Source organism: Pelodiscus sinensis, chromosome 30 (genome assembly GCF_052426305.1).
Source record: "Pelodiscus sinensis isolate ZL-2025 chromosome 30, ASM5242630v1, whole genome shotgun sequence".
NCBI lineage: Eukaryota > Metazoa > Chordata > Testudines > Trionychidae > Pelodiscus > Pelodiscus sinensis.
This window is the reverse complement of record NC_143081.1, coordinates 4,601,375-4,620,854: the sequence shown is the minus strand read 5'-3', so window position 1 is coordinate 4,620,854 and position 19,480 is coordinate 4,601,375. Positions and strand designations below refer to the sequence as shown.

At 52.0% G+C, this 19,480-nt stretch overlaps 1 pseudogene and 2 gene segments (V, D, J or C); 2 read left to right on the top strand and 1 right to left on the bottom strand.

Moving 5' to 3' along the window:
* LOC102458305 (immunoglobulin heavy constant gamma 2-like) overlaps positions 1-19,480 on the top strand; it is a 209,142-nt gene that overhangs the window by 153,678 nt on the left and 35,984 nt on the right.
* LOC102457049 (Ig gamma chain C region-like) lies at positions 830-12,791 on the bottom strand (annotated as a pseudogene).
* Positions 8,432-17,313, top strand: LOC102457298 (immunoglobulin heavy constant gamma 2-like). The segment is given in 4 exon segments: positions 8,432-8,604; positions 15,502-15,801; positions 16,219-16,524; positions 16,855-17,313. Coding segments are annotated over 3 exon segments (795 nt in total).

The following is a 19,480-nucleotide window of genomic DNA, read 5'->3' as shown; positions in this document are numbered from 1 at the left end:
GCGACCTTCTGGGGGAAATGCTGCCAGAAGACCAGCCCGAGGAGTCGCTGAGGATCAGGAGCACTGTGGCGAGAAGGCAGGTGAATTGCCCGATAATCCCCAGGCATCGGCAGAGGCCAATGCCCAGGCCCTTGCTCTGACAGACTTTCCCCGGGACCAGAGGGAGGACCCCACACTGAGGGCAGCATATGAGCAGGTAGCCACAATTGATGGCACCGTGGTAGACCCCCAGAGGGCATCCCATTGGCCCCACTTGGAATTGAAAGTTGACCGCCTCTATCAGGTAATGCAAGACACCCGGACCCAAGAGGTCAAGACCCAGATCCTCGTTCCCTGGTGTCATTGCCGGGCAGTACTGCAACTTGCCCATGATATTCCCACCGCTGGCCACATGGGGACAGAAAAAACTCTGGCGAGAGTACTGTCCCGGTTCTTTTGGTCCAGGGTGCACCATGAAGTACTGGACTACTGCCAGTCATGCCCAAACTGCCAGCTAGCCTCCAAACCGGGAGTGCCAAAAGCCCCGTTAGTCCCCCTTCGAAAAGGTGGCAATTGACCTGATGGGCCCACTGCCGAAAAGTGAAGCTGGGTTCCACTACATTCTGGTTTAATGGACTATGCCACCCTTTTCCCCGAAGCCAAAACCCTGAGAAACACCTACGCCCGAAACATTGCATCGGAGCTTGTAAAAATCTTCTCTCGGGCTTCCCCGAGAGCTCCTCACGGACCAAGGGACTAATTATACGTCCCAATTACTCCGACAGGTGTGTGCAATACTGGGGATACGTAAGTTACAAACCTCAGTATACCATCCTCAAACCGACGGGCTAATGGAGTGGATTAACCGGACTCCAAAGGGGATGCTAAGGCGCTTTCTCCCAGCAGAGCGGCAACAGTAGGACTTGCTTCTGCCTCCACTGCTGCTTGCTGTAAGGGAAGTGCCACAAGTGTCGTGAGTTCCGGGGAATTGTCCTTCAACCAGGAGATGCTGATGTCTTTGGGATAGAAGTCGCTAGCTTCGCAGATGAGAGTCAAGGACTCGTTGGTCCCTGAGAGGTTTTTGTGGAAGGCTTTTGAGATGGTGATGGAAGGCTCCTTCTTAGCCATGTCTACATGGAAAGGAGGAGGGGAAAGGCAAGAATAAGGCTTGGGTGCACATCCAAGTTAAGAATCATAGAATCATAGAGATGGAAGAGACCTTAGGCGGGCATCGTGTCCAGGCCACTTCCCAAAGCATAGACACCCTCTCAATCTCCTTCCGGAGCATCAGTAGGCTCCTCACCCTCACATGTGTTTTACCATTACACAAATGGCCACCAATTGACAATGACTAGAGTTTGTCTTTCCCTTTGAGATGCTGAGGCTCCTCACCTTTATTGACCATGGTTATCTCCTGGGTAAGTTCTCCAGAACAGAGCATGCTCACTTTGCTGGTAAATCTGTTGCCTTGTCCCCACTGTGCCCGCGACACTGGGTGGGAACTGACCAGGCTGGTGGTCCCGTTGATATTCATCTTGTGGGGGGGTCTATCCTTCCTGCAGAGCTGACCTATCTGTCCACCTCCCAGGTGATTGTGGTGGTGGCTAAGTTGTAAGCCCAAACTAGACAAGTCATGTGACCAGAATTCTTAAAAACGTCTTCGTAGGAGGGTTTGACCAAATAGATGGCTGGCTCAAGGGAGCTTTTGGGGCAGGCTGAGAAAAGCAAAGAGACCAGTATCAATAATGTGAGAAGGCAGATTATGACCCTGAACCCCTCCCTGGCCTTGGAGAACAGCCCATTGAGCGACATCAATGCTCCATAAAAAATGAGCAATTTAGCACAAACAATTCTTTTTTTTCCAAACATTTAAGGATGCGCCAATGCTGATCCCATCCAGCCACAACCTTAAATGCATGGAAAGCCCAGGAGAAGAGGCTTCTGGGTTTGTTCTATCAGGTGCCCATCCCCTAAAATACTGAGGCTAAGGTACCGTAAGAGGTTATTCAATTGACCTCCGTGAGGTAATGAAAAGAAATAGCTAGTGCAGCTCAGAAATGAGGTTCAGGAGAGATCTCAGTGGGTCTAGTCCAACCTCTGGTTCAAAGTTGGATCAACAAGCTTCGTCCAGAGCCGTCTCATTATCTATCCATCTTTAGACCCCTTCTACCACATCTACAGCATCCATTCCTCTCATCCCTTTCCGTTTCCAGCCGTCTACAGTATCCATCTTCCTTCCATATTTCCACGTCTCCCATCACCCTAGGGCAGGCATGTCCAAAGTCCGGCCCGCGGGCCAATTGTGGCCCGTGTTCCAATTTAATACGGCCCCCGCTTCCTCCCCCTCTCCTGACTCCCCGGCGCTCTTTTGAACTGGCGCGCCCAGCGCGCCGCTTCCAGCCGCCGCCGCCCATGGCCTCCGCTGTCCTAGAGCCTGCCCTGTAGGGCACGTCCGCAGCCCCGCTCGGCTGTGGGTTCACCCTGCCCCCGGGCCGCCGTGAGACCGGCGTTCCCTGCGCTCTCCGCCCGCCTCCGACCCTGAGGGCCCTCCGCCTTGGGGCTGAGAGTGCGGGGACGGCCCTCACGCATGTTCACTTCTTCAAATCTGGAAAAAAGTTTGGACACCCCTGCCCTAGGGACTAGGTGAAACCCAACCAAAGCTTATGCAGGGCTAGATTCTCAAGAACTCTGCACACCCACTCCCCACCCTACACTTCTGTATCCCCTCACCCAAGTATTTGCTGGTCTTTTGCATGGAGGGCTTTCCATTTACCAGTCATTTCACCTTGGCATTGCCGGGTTAGAAGCTCAGGAGAAGGCAAACCAACTCCAGCTGGCTTTCCTGGGAGTCGTCTTCACAGACGGGGGCCAGGAGGTGAACCTGGCCTGGCACTCTCTGCAAGGTAAATAAGGGTATGTCTACACTAGCCCGCTAGTTCAAACTAGCGGGGTAATGTAGGCATACCGCACTTGCAAATGAAGCCCGGGATTTGAATTTCCCGGGCTTCATTTGCATAAGCGGGGAGCCGCCATTTTTAAAACCCCGCTGGTTCGAACCCCGTGCAGCGCGGCTACACGGGGCACGAACTAGGTAGTTCGGACTAGGAGGGTAGTGTAGACAAACCCTTAGGCAGTGAGCTGAAAATCCTGCCCCATACATGAGGGGCATCATGAGGATTAGATTCCATTTCAGCCCAGCTGTGTGCATGAGATTACCCTAGGTCAGTAGTCCCCAACCTTTTGGGGCTTCCAGGTGTGCACTGCGTGCCCACGTGCTGAGGGCCCGGTGTGCAAGAATGGGTTGGGCCGGACCTGGTCACTCGGCGGGCACACATAAATGCTCTGGCGGGTGCCCTGGTGCCCGCAGGTACCACGTTGGGGACCACTGCCCTAGGTTCCTGAAGATTCTTAATCACAACTTCCCATGGAAATCAGGCACCTACATACTCATAGACTCATAGACTTTAAGGTAAGAAGGACCATTATGATCATCTAATCTGACCCCCCGCACAATGCAAGCCACAGAATCTCACCCACCCCCTTCTAGAATAATCCTCTTACCTATATCTCAGATATTGAAGCCCTCAAATATTTTGAAGACCCCAAGATGTAAAGAATCCTCCAGCTGTGATCTGTGCCCCATGCTACAGAGGAAGGCGAAAAACCTCCAGGGCCTCTGCCAATCTACCCTGGAGGAAAATTCCTTCCTGACCCCATCTTTGAGATGGGATTGAAATATCTCCCGGAAGCTCAGGAGAAGGCAAACCAATTCCAGATAGCTCTCCTTGGTGCCGTCCTCACAGGAGGAGACCAAGAGGCGAACCTGGGGCAGCAGCATCGGACCACACGCTGAGAGCAATAAGACGGGAAAACACAGTTAATGGTCATTCTCTGCAAGATAGATAAGGCAGTGAGCTGAAGATCTCCCCATACATGAGGGGAATCGTGAGGATTAGCAGCGATTTCAAACCAGCTGTGTGCATGCGAATTCCCAAGGTTCCTGAGGATTTTAATCACAACTGAAGGATTCTTAATTGCAAATTCCCATGGGAATCAGGCAGCCACATCTTTGAGATGGGACTGAAAAATCTCACCCTTAGTGCAACACGGGGGTCTGCTTGAGGGATGGAGTCCTGCAATGATAAAGCACCACAAGGACCTGTGTTTCAAAACTAGATCAAACGTTTTCCAGTCTTACAGAGGGAGATTTTGTTCCCAAAAAGGCACCTATGTGTTGTGGATTCACATTCACTGGCTCCCACATCCACGAAATGCTTTGAACACACCACCCTCCCAGCCCCATCCTTGGGCGCCTGTCATGGGTGCAGATCTATGAAGACTTTGCCCATGTGCTGAAAGTATATTTGAGGAACAGGAGGGGACCCTACGTATAAAAACTGTGAACCTGACACCTGGCGGGAGTCCATGTCTAGTAGTAAAGAAACAAATCAAAGGGCTAACGGTTGAGAGGCTAACGGTTGAGAGGGGAAAAAATGTCAGTGGATTCCGTCCCAGCCACGAATGACCTCTGTGACGTTGCCCCACGTACAAGAGTGCCCATCACAACTTGTTGCCCAAATCACAACCCAATCCAGTTACATACTTCTTCGAGCCCAGAATTCCCTAATGTATGTAGGACATTTTTCCTGCAGCTCGTTTAGTGGTTATGGGGACCTTGAGACTGCCACATCATCACCTCAAGGGGCATGTTTGGATGCCAACGGCTTGAGATATTTCAGACTGGATAATGACTTGCGGGGACAGAGAGCTCTTCTGAACTGGAGCAGAGTGAAGATTCCCCACCTGGGTCAAATTTCCATAAATCTTGCAGTTCTTCATGTCACCAAAGAAGGCCATGATGCAGCATGATGGAAATGGAAATCTTTCAATGAGGCCCCTCTTGCCTAACATAGATTCATTTACTTTTTCATGGCAATGATTGGAGGGGATGAGAAAGCTCACGGATATTCCTGAATTAACCCTGGCCTCTGAGAATGCACTTACCAAGGCACACCTTTTCCACAACACTCTTGGGCTCACGCAGGGCTGGGTGACGCACCATGCAGGCGTAACTTCCTTCTCCTTCACTTTGATGTATCTTTAGGATGCTGTAGGCCGAGAAGGTGCCAATACCTGACACAAGGCCATTATTGTAACATGATTTCAGGACCGGGGAGTTGTTCTTCAATCAGGAGATGCTGATGTCTTCTGGTGAAAAGCCACTAGCTTCACAGACGAGAGTCGCAGAGACTGTTTCCTGTGTTTTCTTCATGGTAGTCTTTTGAGATGGTGATGGAAGGCTCCTTCATAATGATGTCTATATGAAAAAGAAGAGAGAGAAGAAAACACTTAGTTGCACGACTAATGTAACGACACAGATTCAACAACTATCCCTCTGTAAAGGGACCAGGAAGAGGAAAAGTTCAGGATCAGCATGATGCTGGACCAAGCAGAAGGAAAACCCAACACTGGGCATCATCTTCCCTCAAACTCAAAGACCTTGCACCTTCACCCAAAGATTCAACTGAAATATCACATCTTCCACTCAAATCACAATGAAGTTCTGGATCCTCACCTTTAAATAGCAACAACTTAACATCTACTTTGTATTTGTCTTCCTCACTATCATCAAATTCAATTTGTTCACTTCCCTCATCTATATAATCATTGTCTTCCTAATTAGCTTTGACTCCATCAGATCATGACCTTTATTATCAGCATCTTCATTTTTTTCCTTTGTCTTCTTCAGAATTCTGATGTTCTTTCTCTTTCTCCCTAAACCTGTTACTGTCTTTCTCTTCTTCATGGATGTCACCTTCCTCTCCTTCTGGGTTGTCTACATGTGCCTCACCTCCGATTGACGTTACCATAATTCAGATGGGCATGGGCCTTTGAGCTATTCCTGCATCCCAAACCTTGAACCAAAACACTTCCTTTCACAATTAGGGGGATTTAAATCAGAGCTCAACAGCTAGGAATGAGTGGAGTTTGCCTTTCCCTTTGCCACACCAAGGCCACTCACCTTTATTGACCATGGTTATCTCCTGGGTGAGTTCTGTAGAACAGAGCGTGCTCACTTTGCAGGTAAATCTGGTGCCTTGTGTCCATTGTGCCTGTGACACTGGGTGGGAGCTGACCAAGCTGCTGGTTCCATTGATGTTCTTCTTGGGATGGTCTGTTTTTCCCTCATAGCTGACCCAACTGTTTCATGAATTGTGGTCTCCCTGGTAAACAGCAGGGACAAAGTTGGAACTGGAGCAGTGTTTGTTTGAACTTTTTTTTTCTAAATAAGTTCCCTCCCTCCCACCCGTTTCAGGGGACTGTCTGCTGTAGTCAAGGGAAGAGAAGCTTTCTTGCTCCTTGTTAAGGAAAGCATCTGAGGGGGAATTCTCTACATGAGGACCATGCAGAAGGCCTAGGAATCATCCAGGTGTAGAGGGTGTCCACCCCAGCCAGCTCACTGTACTCTGGAGGCTGGGAACCCGTGCTCTGACTTGTGTTGGTTTTGTTTGAGCTCTTGTGTGTGATCAAAGCTGGGTTTTGCAATGAAGGGGAGTTTGGTCTTTGGTTTATATTCCTAGCAGGCGTATCAGCCAATAAGATTACAATCAGTTTGAACTAGGATTAGGGTCAGAGTTAGTGCTATGAGGTGAGACAGAGAACCAACATTTTCCCACATACACAAGCAGTAGCATGGGGATTAGGAGCCATTTCTGCCTAGGCCTGCACCTGAAATTTTCCCGAGGTTGGACACCAACATCCCACTGGAATTAGGTGCCTAAATCCATTAGGCTGGACTGGAAATCCCTCCCCTCCATAGTGGAATATGGGGGTGTGCTTGGGGTGCATTTCTCCGTATTGTTTTCTTTGGCCAGGGGTTCATGGGGAGTTGTCTGTCTTACATTTCTGCGGGAACGTCTTGGACACTGGCTGTCTGAACCCTGCATGTGTGACATCACACCGGTAGCTGTCGCTCTTCTGGGTCCCATCAGGGATGGTGAGCAAGCTGGTCTGGGTGTAAAGCCCGTTCGCAGACAGCATCTCTGGAAAATCTCGGACCCCCTTGGTCACTGTGCTGGAATTCCACTGGATATTCACTGGCGATGGTAAATAGTCAGTCACCAGGCAGGCCAAGTTCATGCCTGTGGGATTGTTGCCTGTGTTGCTGCATCGGGACACCAGAGGGAAGACGGAGGGAGCGCTGCGTCCCACTGATAGAAGAGAAACAATGAGAATAAAAAGGAACCCATCAAAAGAGTAAAAATCGGAAAACCATGCTACCAATCAACCATCCGTCCTCCTCCTTCCATGGCCTGATGGCTGTATGGCCTAGTGGTTAACTCACTGGCTGAGCAATGGGGACATCTGGGTCTTTAGGCTGGCCCCTTCTCTCTGCCTTTGTTTCTCAAATTGTCCAATTGGCCTGCGAGTCTAAGTTTCCATCATGAAGAAGTAACCAAAACCCACAAGAATTGGGATTCTGACATCAGGGGATGGAGGGAATAAAGCAACGTATTTGCCTGTGAAGCTGGATCTTCCAACCCACCCCCCTTCCGTATCTGAGCCCTTCTCTATGCTCTGAGACACTAACAGCTGCTGGGGAAATTCCAAAGTGATTCTGCGGGTTGCCGTCCATGTTGCCAGATGGCAGTGGTGTCTCCAGGACTGGAGTTTTTAAAGCCAGCTTTGGGGTCTCTTCCTAATGGCTTGGTCTTGGCCAGATGTTGGGGCCTTAAGGCAGGAGCGTGCATCCTATCCAAGGGATCCTTTCTTCTTTCCTTAAGGGCCAGAAATGGATGATGCATAAACATGCCAAGTTGCAGGAGATGTTCCACCACCCGTCATAGTGCTGAGAAACCTCCCAGCTGCTGCTTACCGTCTTTGCAGGAGGAAAGACGTGAAACCTTGATATAATGCAGGCAATCCACCAGCAGAGGTTAGAAGAAAAGTTAGCCAGAGGGAGACACAATCCCTGTGCACAGCTATGTACAGGATCTCTCTGTCTCGGAGGGTGGGGTAGCAGTGGGATGTGTTCCCAAGGGTGGGATAGAATCTCCATCCCAAGAGGTGTTGAACTCCTGCCTTGACCAAGCTCTGGCTGGGTGATTGTGTTAGGGTTGGTTCTGCTTTGGGCAGCGGGTTGGATTTGATGACTCCTGAGATCTCTTTCAAACCTTTGATTCCCACCCCTCCCCCACCCTGGGAAGCTCAAATATCTCTGAGCTCTGCAGATTTCATGAGAATCTGTCTAGTGGGAACCAGTCAACAAATGAACAAACAATGTGGCTAAAAAGGGGAAGTTGATGCTAGTGAAAGCCGCACCTCGGTTATTTTTTCACCCCAGGTTTCCCCCTGGCCCTCGCCCACCGGGGGGGAATTTCACGCTTTCTAACCAGCTAGCCCTGAGAGCCCCCACTGGGCATCCTCCAATGTTCTCAGTTGACAATCGTCTTGACTCTCATTTGGGGGGAAGAGAGGGACAGTCTCACAGGCACAGATCCCTCAGACGAATGGCACGACAGATACGGAGCAGCGCTGGGCTCGCAGACTGAACCCCTGACCCAGAGTGCCTGGCCGCGACCCACCATGGCTGGTCATTTGGTCAGTGAACTCTTGGCTTTTCACGTGAGTACAGGGAGGCATTAACAGGTGTGTTGCGAGCAAGACAGGAGAAGCCATTCTTCCGCTCTCCTCTGCGCTAATTAGGCCTCAGTTGGAGCAACAAGAATGATGAAAGGTCTAGAGAGTATGAGCTATGAAGGAAGACTGAAGGAGTTGGGCTTGTTTAGTTTGGAAAAGAGAAGATTGAGAGAGGACATGTTAGTGGTTTTCAGGTATCTAAAAGGGTGTCACAAGGAGGAGGGAGAAAACTTGCTCTTCCTGCCCTCTGAAGATAGAACAAGAAGCAATGGGCATAAACAGCAACAAGGGAGGTTTAGGTTGGACATTAGGAAAAAGTTCCTAGCTTTCAGGGTGCTTAAACCCTGGAATAAATTGACCAGGGAGGTTGTGAATCTCCATCTATGGAGATATTTAAGAGTAGGTTAGATAAATGTCTGTCAGGGATGGTCTAGACAGTATTGGGTCCTGTCATGAGGGCAGGGGACTGGAATCGATGACCTCTCGAGGTCCCTTCCAGTCCTAGTATTCTATGACTCTAATATCCTACTTCAGTAAATGAGTTAGTGCTTTAGAGAGGAGCCTAGACTTGGGAGGGGAGTGGGATCTAGTGGTTGAGGAAGAGGTGGGACTGGGAGCCAGGCAGATTGAGGTCTCCCCTGACCTCTAAAGAGCAGTGGGACACATCCCCTAGTTCAGACGCAGTAGCGGGGCTGGGTGCAGCGCTTGGACCCCCATACATGGGCTGGGTGTGCTCGGGAGCTCGGGATGGGAAACCCATGGCAGGCTGTGCCCCCCCCGAGGCAGAGATGTGGGGACAGAGCTGTGTCCCTCACTCTGCACCCAGCAGCTGGGAAACCAGGGGTGAAAGGGCTGCAGGACCCCAAGAGCTCTGGAGTGGGGGCACCAGCAAAGATCTGGGGGGATCCCAGAACTGAGCTAGCAGTGGTCACAGCTTGCGTTGGAGGGGCACTAGCGGAGCTGCAGGGAGCCCAAGGCAGGGCTGGCGGGCTTCAGGAAGGGAGTGAGAGGCAACAAAAGCAGCTGGAGGATCCTAGCTGTGCTAGCAGGGATTGCGGGTCATGATCCCAGGGCTCAGCAATTAGCAGGGGCTGTATATAAAGAATGGGAGACATTTGAAATGCAGGGGGAACCCAGGGCTGAGCTGGCAGGAGCTGCAGGACGGGAGTGAGGGCACCAGCAGGGCTGTAGGAGCCCAGGGCAGGCAGGGGCTGTAGGTCAGGAGTGAGGGGCACTGGTAGGATTCGGGGTGTAGCTCTAGGCTGTCTGGGGCTATAGATTGGGAGCGAGGGGCACAGACTGCTCTGGGGGGCTAGGGCTGAGCTCGCTGGGGCTGCAGGTTGGTAATGAGGGGCACCAGCAGAGCTGTGGAGCAGCGAGCTCTAGGTTGGGAGTGAGGAGCACTGGCAGGATTCGGGCTGTAGGGCTGGGCTGTGTGGGGCTGCAAGTCAGGAGTCAGGGTCACTGGCAGGGCAGGGGGGCCAGGGCTGGGCTACCAGAGGCGGTGGGTTGGGAGTGAGAGGCACTAGCAGGGCAGGGGTGGGCAGAACTGTGTTGGCAGGAGGTGTTGGTCGGGAGTGAGGGGCACCGGCAGGACTCGGGGTGTAGGGCTGGGCAGGCAGGAACCGTGGGTCAGGAATGGGAGGCTCTGGCGGTGCTGGGCAGTGGGGTTGGGCTAGCAAGGCTGCAGGTTGGGACTGAGGGGGAGCAGCAGGGCGGGAGGAGCTGAGGGCTGGTCAGGCATAGTCAGGAGTGAGGGACAGCGGCAGGGCTGGGGTTGTAGGATTAGGCTGGCTGGGACTACGGGTTGGGAGCAAGGGGCACAGGCTGGGATGGGGGTCAGGACTAGGCTGGCAGGGGCTGCAGGTTGGGACTGAGGAGGACAAGCAGGATTTGGGAAGCCCAGGGCTGGGGTGGCTGGGGCTGCAGGTTGGGAGTGAGGGGGATCAGCAGAGCTGGGGAATAGTGACCTCTGGGTTGGGAGTGAGGAGCACTGGCAGGACTCAGGACTTGGTGGCAGGGGCTGTGAGTCTGGGATGAGGGGCACCAGCAGGGCTGAGGTTGTAGGTCTGGGCTCGCTGGAGGTGCAGGTCGGGAGTCCGTGGAGCCGGCAGAGCGGGGGAGCCCAGGGCTGGGCAGGCATAGGCTATAGGTGAGGAGTGAAGAGCACTGGTGGGATTCAGGGTTTAGGGCTGGGATGGGGGGAGCTGTGGGTCAGTAGTCAGGGGAAATGAATGGCATGGCAGCCTGGGCTCCCGGACAGAACCCCCGGCCAAGAGTGCCAGGCAGCGAACACCCTTAGGGAAGCCGTGTGTGCTGGAGAGAGGAACCAGGACTCCTCTATTCTCTCCCCAGCCCTGGGAGGGCAGTGCAGGCTAGTGGTTGAGAAAGAGGTGGGGTTGGGAGCCAGGCGGGCTGAGGTCTCCCCTGAGCTCTGAAGAGCCGTGGGGCACGTCCCCCTGTGCAGACACAGCAGTGGGGCAGGGTGCAGCGCTTGGCTCCCCATGCATGGCTTGGGTGTGGGGGGAGCCCGAGAGGAGTAACCCAGGGCAGGCTGTCCCCCCCAAGGCAGAAATAGGGGGACAGAGCTGAATCCTCACCCCCCCCCCATCGGCTGGGAAACAAGGGGTGAAAGGACTCCAGGGTCCAAGACCTCTGGCGTCGGGGCACCAACAGTGATCTGGGGGGATCCCAGAACTGAGCTAGCAGGGGATGCAGATTGGGGGTGAGGGACACTGGTAGAGCTGCAGGGAGCCCAAGGCAACGCTGGGGGGCTGCGGGATGGGAGTGAGGGGCACAAACGCAGCGGGAGGAATGTAGCTGTGCTGGCAGGGACTGTGGGTCATGATCCCAGGGCTGAGCAATTAGCATGAGCTGTGGATCAGGAGTGGGAGACATGGGCAGTGCAGGGGGGCCCAGGGCTGCACTAGCAGGAATTGTGGGTCAGGAGTGAGGGGCACTGGCAGCACTGGGGTTGTATGGTGAGGTCTGCTGGGGCTGTGGGTCAGGAGTGAAGGGCACAGGCTGCTCTGGGGGGTCACGGCTGGGCTAGCAGGGGCTGCAGGTCAAAACTGAGGGGCAGCGGCAGGGCTGGGGGAGCCCAGGGCTGGACTAGCAGGAACTGTGGGTCAGGAGTGAGGGGCACTGGCAGCACTGGGGTTGTATGGTGAGGTCTGCTGGGGCTGTGGGTCAGGAGTGAGGGGCACTGGCAGCACTGGGGTTGTATGGTGAGGTCTGCTGGGGCTGTGGGTCAGGAGTGAAGGGCACAGGCTGCTCTTGTGGGTCACGGCTGGGCTAGCAGGGGCTGCAGGTCGAGACTGAGGGGCAGTAGCAGGGCTGGGGAGCAGCAAGCTCTGGGTTGGGAGTGAGGAGCACTGGCAAGACTCTGAGTGTAGGGCTGGGCTGTGTGGGGCTGCAGGTCAGGTGTCGGGGCACTGGCAGGGCTGGGGGGCCAGTGCTGGCGAGGCAGGAACTGTGGGTTGGGAGTGATGGGCACCTGCAGGGCCGCGGTTGTACGGCTCGGTGGGGATGCCGGTCAGGAGTGAGGGGCACGAACCCCTACCCCCTAATTGTGACCCTCATCTTTGATTGGAGTGCACCAGCAGGGCTGGGGAGCTCAGGACTGGATTCCAGAACTATCAGAGGCTGAGGGACAGGAGTGAGTAGAGCCAGCAGGTTTAGAGGGAGTCCATGGACGGGCTGGGGGACTGCAGGTTGGGAGTGAGGAGCACCGGCAAATCTTGAGCAGCCCAGGGCTAGGTAGACGCTGTGGGCTGGGAGTCAGGGCTGGCAAGCCCGTGGTCTGGATACCAGGCAGGTGCAGATGAGGAACGTGGGGCGCTGCCGATGTATTGGAGAGCCCGGGCTGGGGTATCCGGAGGCTGAGATGAGAGGTGTTCCAGAGCGGGGACATCCCAGTCTGATTTGGGGCTCTGGGAACATCCCCTGAGTTACTTCTCCTATGACCGAATTGCCCGACTGAACTTGTTTTTTCCTACGGGGATTTAATTGTCTCGTCTCTTTAGTCCAATTTTTAAAAAAGTTTGCAACTCAAAACTTTCTAAACACGGGCTCAGAGTGTCCCTTGTCAGAGGAAACACCCTGAACTCACCCAGTGCAGAAGCGCGTCTCTCTGTGCCGTCCCTGCCTTCAGCCACCAGCTCTGCGCTCATTCTCCATGCCGAGAGACGAGCACAGGGAGTTCTCTGCAGAGCCACATCCCAGTCCTGGTGACAGCTCAGTGTTCTGGTCAGTAATTTAGTCTGTGAATGGAGCTGGCTCCTTGTTTGTGGTGCCCTCACTGGAGACATGTGGCTCGCCCTTTCCAGAGAAGAGCAGCGCTGACATCTCCGGCTGGAGATGGCGACGCTGGTAACTGTGCTCCAAGGTGTCTGCAGGTTGGACACCCAATTCCTCCCAGACATGTTAGGAAAGTGGCCAGCAAAATCTTCATCCAAATCAGTGGGAATATGAGCAATTCTGTGAATGGGGAAGCAGGTTAGTAAGCCCATGAGTTAGGAGGTATGATAGCCTGTCCAAGATTGAGTTTGTTAACCAAATCCAAGAATTCTCACTCTAACCCAACCCTTAAACCCAGCTCTTTATACCCCCAAGTCCTTAACCATGAGCCTCGACCCAACGTCCAGCCTCCAAAAGATTAACCAACTTCTTGACTCCCACACCCGAGTCATCACCATTTCCCTACGATCCTAATCTCATCCTTAATCCTGGCTCTCCATCCACTAGTCCCTAATTCTCACCCTCATCTTTGACCATCTCTTTGAACCCAACCCCCTAACCACAACGTCCCTAACCTTACCCCCGAATCCTGGTTATAGAAGTCTCAGGCCGCCATGGTCTCGAGATGCGTTGACTTCTCCTTGATATTTCTTTTTAAAGGACATAGCGTGATAGGTCCCTGACCTTCGATTTCTAGACCATTGTGTGACAAGTACTAAAGAACAATTCTGCCTTAACCATAACCCAGTGCTACCCGTAACCACTTCCCCATGGCCCTAAGCCCACTAGGGTTCCACATCACCACTCAAGTATCAAGCATCCTGGCATGAGAACTATCAAGTATCTTGGCAAATTGGCCCCTTGGGTTAGGAGCCCAGAGTCTCACTCACCCGGTAGGAATCTCAATGGGTGAAAGGTTCAAAACTGGTTGAAATCCAACCACAACACGTCAAATATTGAACTGGAGCGTGGGAAAGTATTGAACCCTGACCATTCGCTATGGCATTTCATACTTCCTCTGTAATCTACAGCACTTCATCTGAACTCCTCGCCTACAGATAATATTAAGCCTCACTCTCAGCCAAAGACACCACGTGGCCGAGTTGACTTGGAAAGTCCCAGCTGTTCCTATGAAGGATCCAGGGACTTCCCAGGACACTTATGAACGCAGTGAGCAACAGACTTGATAACGAGCCAGTAGGGGGCGAAGAGTCCTAGCAGTGAATTTAGGAACCAAATGAGAGTATGGTATTCCATATCCCTGCCCAGCTAGAACTGCAAATATAACGTGAACGCATCTTCATACAGATCCTTAAGAAACCAAAAGTTAATGACACAACACCACTTTGGAGAGCCCTGTAATCTCTGGAAATTATACATCTGCAGTCAAAATCTTGGATTGTTTCTAGCTGCAGAAGTTGAGATTTCCCCAAGAGGAATTTCTCCACCACATAAGTACTAAATTCACTTTGGTTCCTCAGAAAAATCCCACCTCCAGTTACTGGTACATAAGAACATAAGAACGGCCGTACTGGGTCAGACCAAAGGTCCATCTAGCCCAGTATCCTGTCTGCCGACAGTGGCTAACACCAGGTGCCCCAGAGAGAGTGGACCAAAGACAATGATCAAGCGATTTGTCTCTTGCCATCCATTTCCAGCCTCTGACAAACAGGCCAGGGACACCATTCCTACCCCCTGGCTAATAGCCTTTTATGGACTTAACCTCCATGAATTTATATAGCTTCTCTTTAAACTCTGTTATAGTCCTAGCCTTCACAGCCTCCTCTGGCAAGGAGTTCCATAGGTTGACTATACGCTGTGTGAAGAAGAACTTTCGCTTCTTAGTGTTAAACCAGCTACCCATTAATTTCATCTGGTGTCCTCTAGTCCTTATATTATGGGAACTAATTAATAACCTTTCTTTATTCAGCCTCTCCACACTAATCATGATTTTATAGACCTCTATCATATCCCCGCTCAGTCTCCTCTTTTCCAAACTGAAAAGTTCCAGTCGCTTTAGCCTCTCCTCATATGGGACCTGTTCCAAACCCCTAATCATGTTAGTTGCCCTTTTCTGAACCCTTTCCAAGGCCAAAATATCTTTTTTTGAGGTGAGGAGACCACATCTGTACACAGTTCTCAAGATATGGGTGTACCATAGTTTTATATAGGGGCAGTAAGATATTCTCTGTCTTATTTTTTATCGTTTTCTTAATAATTCCTAATACTTTATTTGCCTTTTTGACCACCACAGCACACTGTGTGGACATTTTCAGAGAACTATCCATGATAACTCCAAGATCTCTTTCCTGATTTGTCATAGCCAAATTAGCCCCCATCATATAACCCTCCATTTGGTGAAATTAATGCTTTCTAGGGCACACTGTGACATCTGCACTGGGCATCGTTTGGTTGAAAGACTAGAGGTTGAGACAACGGATGCCTGGGTTCTCTACTCAACTCTGCACTGACCTGCTGCCACCATGTCTCTTCCTCAGTCTCTCTCTGCCTCCTTTTCCCTCTGATCCTTTCTGTACCTTTCTGCAAATTCTTTAGGCTCATCCTAGGAAGAAAATAAAAGGGATCATGGTGCAGGCTCAGTTTGGGCCACATCTCATGGTCTTTCTCTTTCTCTTTTTTTAGTTTGTCCCAAAACCCCGTCCGTCTTTCCCCTCACCTCCTGCTCCCCTGAAGCCAACACCACCCACGTCACCTTCGGCTGCCTGGTCAATGGCTATTTCCCTGAGCCGGTCTCTGTGGAGTGGAGCCCCAGCATCGGCTCAACGGGTCTGAAGACCTACCCGTCCATGAAGCACACTTCTGGCGACCTCTACTCACTCAGCAGCCAAGCCACCGTCCCGGCCAGCAGCTGGGAATCCAACACCTATCGCTGCAATGTCAAGCACGAGCCCACCAGCTCCACCATCACCAAGGAAATCCCAAGTAGGGGCAGCGCGGCTGTGAGAGAGGAGAGGGAGGGTTCACTGATGCAATGATGGTTGTAAGGAGAGAGGGTGGGAGCGTGGATGGTGGGAAAGAGAGAGACGCCCTGGAAAGGAAGGAATGTCTGGGGTTAGGGAGGTGGTGTTGGGTCTGGAGAAAAGGGGAGCATGCAGAGAAAGGGTGAGGGATGAAAAGAGAGAGACCCTTCAAAAGAAGCAACAGTACTGGGAAATGAGGCAGAGGTCTCTGTAGGGCAATACAGTGGAGGACCAAGCCCGTAAGTGCACAGAGCTGTCATGTCTGGGATGAGTGGGAAGGTGACACTGGGCTGGGTTCGAGGGAGGAGAGGGGAGACTGGGGTGGCCTTGGGCATAAGAGACCAGGCCTAACATTTGACATGGGTTCTCCTGTTTCCAGACGTCCTCGTCTTCATCGTGCCCCCAGAACCTTCTGAACTCTATACGGCTGGCAGCCCCACACTCACCTGCCTGGTTGTCAACCTGCCTAACAACGATCCACTGAAAGTGGAATGGACCAAAGAGAAGTTAGGGTCCACTAACAACACCAACCCCTCCATGGATTTGCAGAGAAACCACACCTTCTCTGCCAACAGTACACTGTCCATTACGGAGAAGGAGTGGGAGGATGGAGAGCAATACAGATGCAAAGTGAAGTACTCGGGGCTGCCCTCACCCATCATCAAATCCATCTCCAAGTACCAAGGTAGGAGGAGGGCATGGTCCCTAAGAGAGAGACCCCTATTACAGCCCCCAGCAGGGAGGGAAGGTCTGTCAGGGGGAGTCCCAGCCCCTCAACCACCTGGGATCCTGGCCCTGGGTCCCTCTCCATCCCCATGTGGGATGATGCTATCCTACCTCCCATTCCACACCTAAGGACGTCCCCACTTCCAGCCCTCCCCACTGACCTGAAGGACAGAGGGCATGTTCCTACATCCTCCCCCAAAAGAAACACAGGCCCTGTCCATCTTCCCATGTGGGCCCAGCCCAGTGATGTGCCTGGCTCATCTGTGTCCTCTGTTCCCACCCACACAAGGAACGAGCTTTGCTCCGAGTGTCTACCTCCTGCGCCCCCACCCTGATGAAGTGAAAAGCAACAGCAATGGGGATACTGTCAGCCTCACCTGCCTGGTGAGGGGCTTCTACCCCAAGGACATCTCAGTGAAGTGGATGGAGGATAACAAATCCAGCGACCGCAACAAATCTGTCACCACCTCGCCCATGAAGGAAGGAGATGGCGACTCGACCTACTTCCTCTATAGCAAGATGACAGTTGACAAGGCCAGTTGGAAGAAAGGAACCACCTTCACCTGCATGGTCATCCATGAAGCCCTGAAACCAATGAAATTCACCCAACAAAACATCTGCCATGAAGACGGTAAATGCTGATGGCTTCTCCCAGCCCCACTGCTAGCATTGTGCGGTAGAGCTTCCTGTAAATACTTTCTGTGCCATCAATGATGACAAGTGAATAAATGGAACTAGTGTGAGCTTACCCCCAGGTCTCCTTGTTGTGGTGTCACTAGGGGAAATCTGTTGGTTGCACAATCTGGAGAAATTCTGAGGTTGGGAGCTGGGTGATTTTAAAATACTCCAGTGCTGGGGATGCTAACATGCAGATCCTGTATGTTAGGGTACATCTATACCTCTCAGGGATGGGTAGCTACATGGCGAGATGCCATGGAAGGAAGGATGGGTGGACACACGAGTACATGACTTGAATGGAAGGATGGGTTGGCACATAGGTCCCATGGAAGGAAGGACTGGTTGATACCATTGAAGAAATGATAGGTTGACGGCATGGAAATAGGATCTATTGGAGGCATGAAAGGAAGGATGTGTAGATACCAAAGTTGAAGGTGTGGAAGGAAGGGTGGCTAGATGCCATTGAAGGAAATATAGGTGGAGGCCCTAGAAGGGAGGCTGGGTAGATGCCCTCAAGGAAGGGTGGGTGGATGCTACTGAAGGAAGGTTCAGTGGCTACATCATGGGAGCAGTGTTGGAGAGGTCTAGATTGGCAGTTAAACATTTACATATAAATTATATGGAATCAGATACGTTCAAGCCCAGCTCAGTGGGGGGGGGGGGGGAGGCATGTCTTTGAGGACTAAGAGGCCAACAGATATTGCAGAGAGAGAGAATTATTTGAAGTAAATTAGAGTCTCCTACCCTAAATAAGTTCAGGGCCCTCTTAGGCATACACACTGGAGTCAAAGGGATGACACCTAAACAGAGAAAGAGGGAGAAGAAATAGCGACACTGAGATGGGTAGGGAACTTACGAGGCTCACATCCGTTAGCAAATTAGTATCAGACTCCAGTTCCATTAGACTGCATTTTAACGGGAGGAACTGATGGCTCGAAAGTTTACATGTGATATGGGGGTATCAGCGAGTGCATGGCTGGGGATGGATGGGTAAATCTATGGAGAAGGTTGGAAAAGGGTACCCATTCTGAAGGATGAAGGGATGGATATGTGGCCATAGATGGTCTGTAACAGATGGATGGAGAGAGATGGGGATCGACACCGATGGGGATGAATGGTGACTGGAAAATGAGAATGCATGGTGATGGAGGGAGGGATAGAGGCATGGATGAATGGCCAGACTGATGGATGGATGGATGGATGGATGGGCAGTTACAGATAGTGACTAATAGAGGGATGAGGATGAATACATGGGTGAATAAGGCCATGGATGGATGGATAGATTACTATATATATCTGCCAATGGATGAATGTGCTTTAAAGGGGACAGATGGCAATGGATGCTGGGAGGTAGATGATACATAAAGGGATGACTAGATAAGTAGATGGGATTAGGATATGGGTTGGATGGATGGATGGATGGATGGATGGATGGATGGATGGATGGATGGATGGACGGACAGATGGGTGTATGGATGTGAAGGTAGGAGTATGGTGTTTGTAAGTCAATAAGGATGCTACCAGGAAACTACCAGGGATGGAGGTTCCAGATAAGGATTGGATGGAGCGTAGGATGCCCGGGTAGGTAGCTGGATTGTTGTATGGTTCAGCTATCCCTGGCATCTCATTCAGGAAAGATCTCCTCTACGCTATTACCATGGTATCAGCATGATCCTACACCCCACCCACCTCCTGTTACTTCAGACAGGAGCAGAAGCCCCACAGGGATTTTCCAGACAGAGTCAGTGGGGGGTAGGTAATTCAAATACTCTGGTCCTCATACACAACTCACCTGCTGGCTAGGATGCCAAAGGCTCTCCCTCCACCCCCAATCCTCTCTGATCCCCAGTAGCATCTGAGGAGGGGGATCCAGCCAATGCCACAAGCAGGGGTCCGCTACAGGGACTAAGTCCTTGCAAAGTAACAGTGGCAGTAGGGTTGTTATCAAAAGCAGATACCAAACTAATCTGAAGTCTCATTATCTCCCGTGATCCTGAGGGCCCAGGTTGTGGGGTGGCCCACACAATTCAGAATCTGCTATTGCCCCCCATATGAGCCCCTTCTCCTACCTGTCCCCTTCAGTGTCCTGCCTTGTGTATATCAACCCTCAGGGTATGTCTAGACTACAGGGTTTTGTTGACAGAAGTTTTGTCGACAGATACTGTCCACAAACCTTCTGTCGACAACGAGCGTCTAGACTACATCCAGTTCTGTCGACAAAGAAAGCCGCTTTGTCG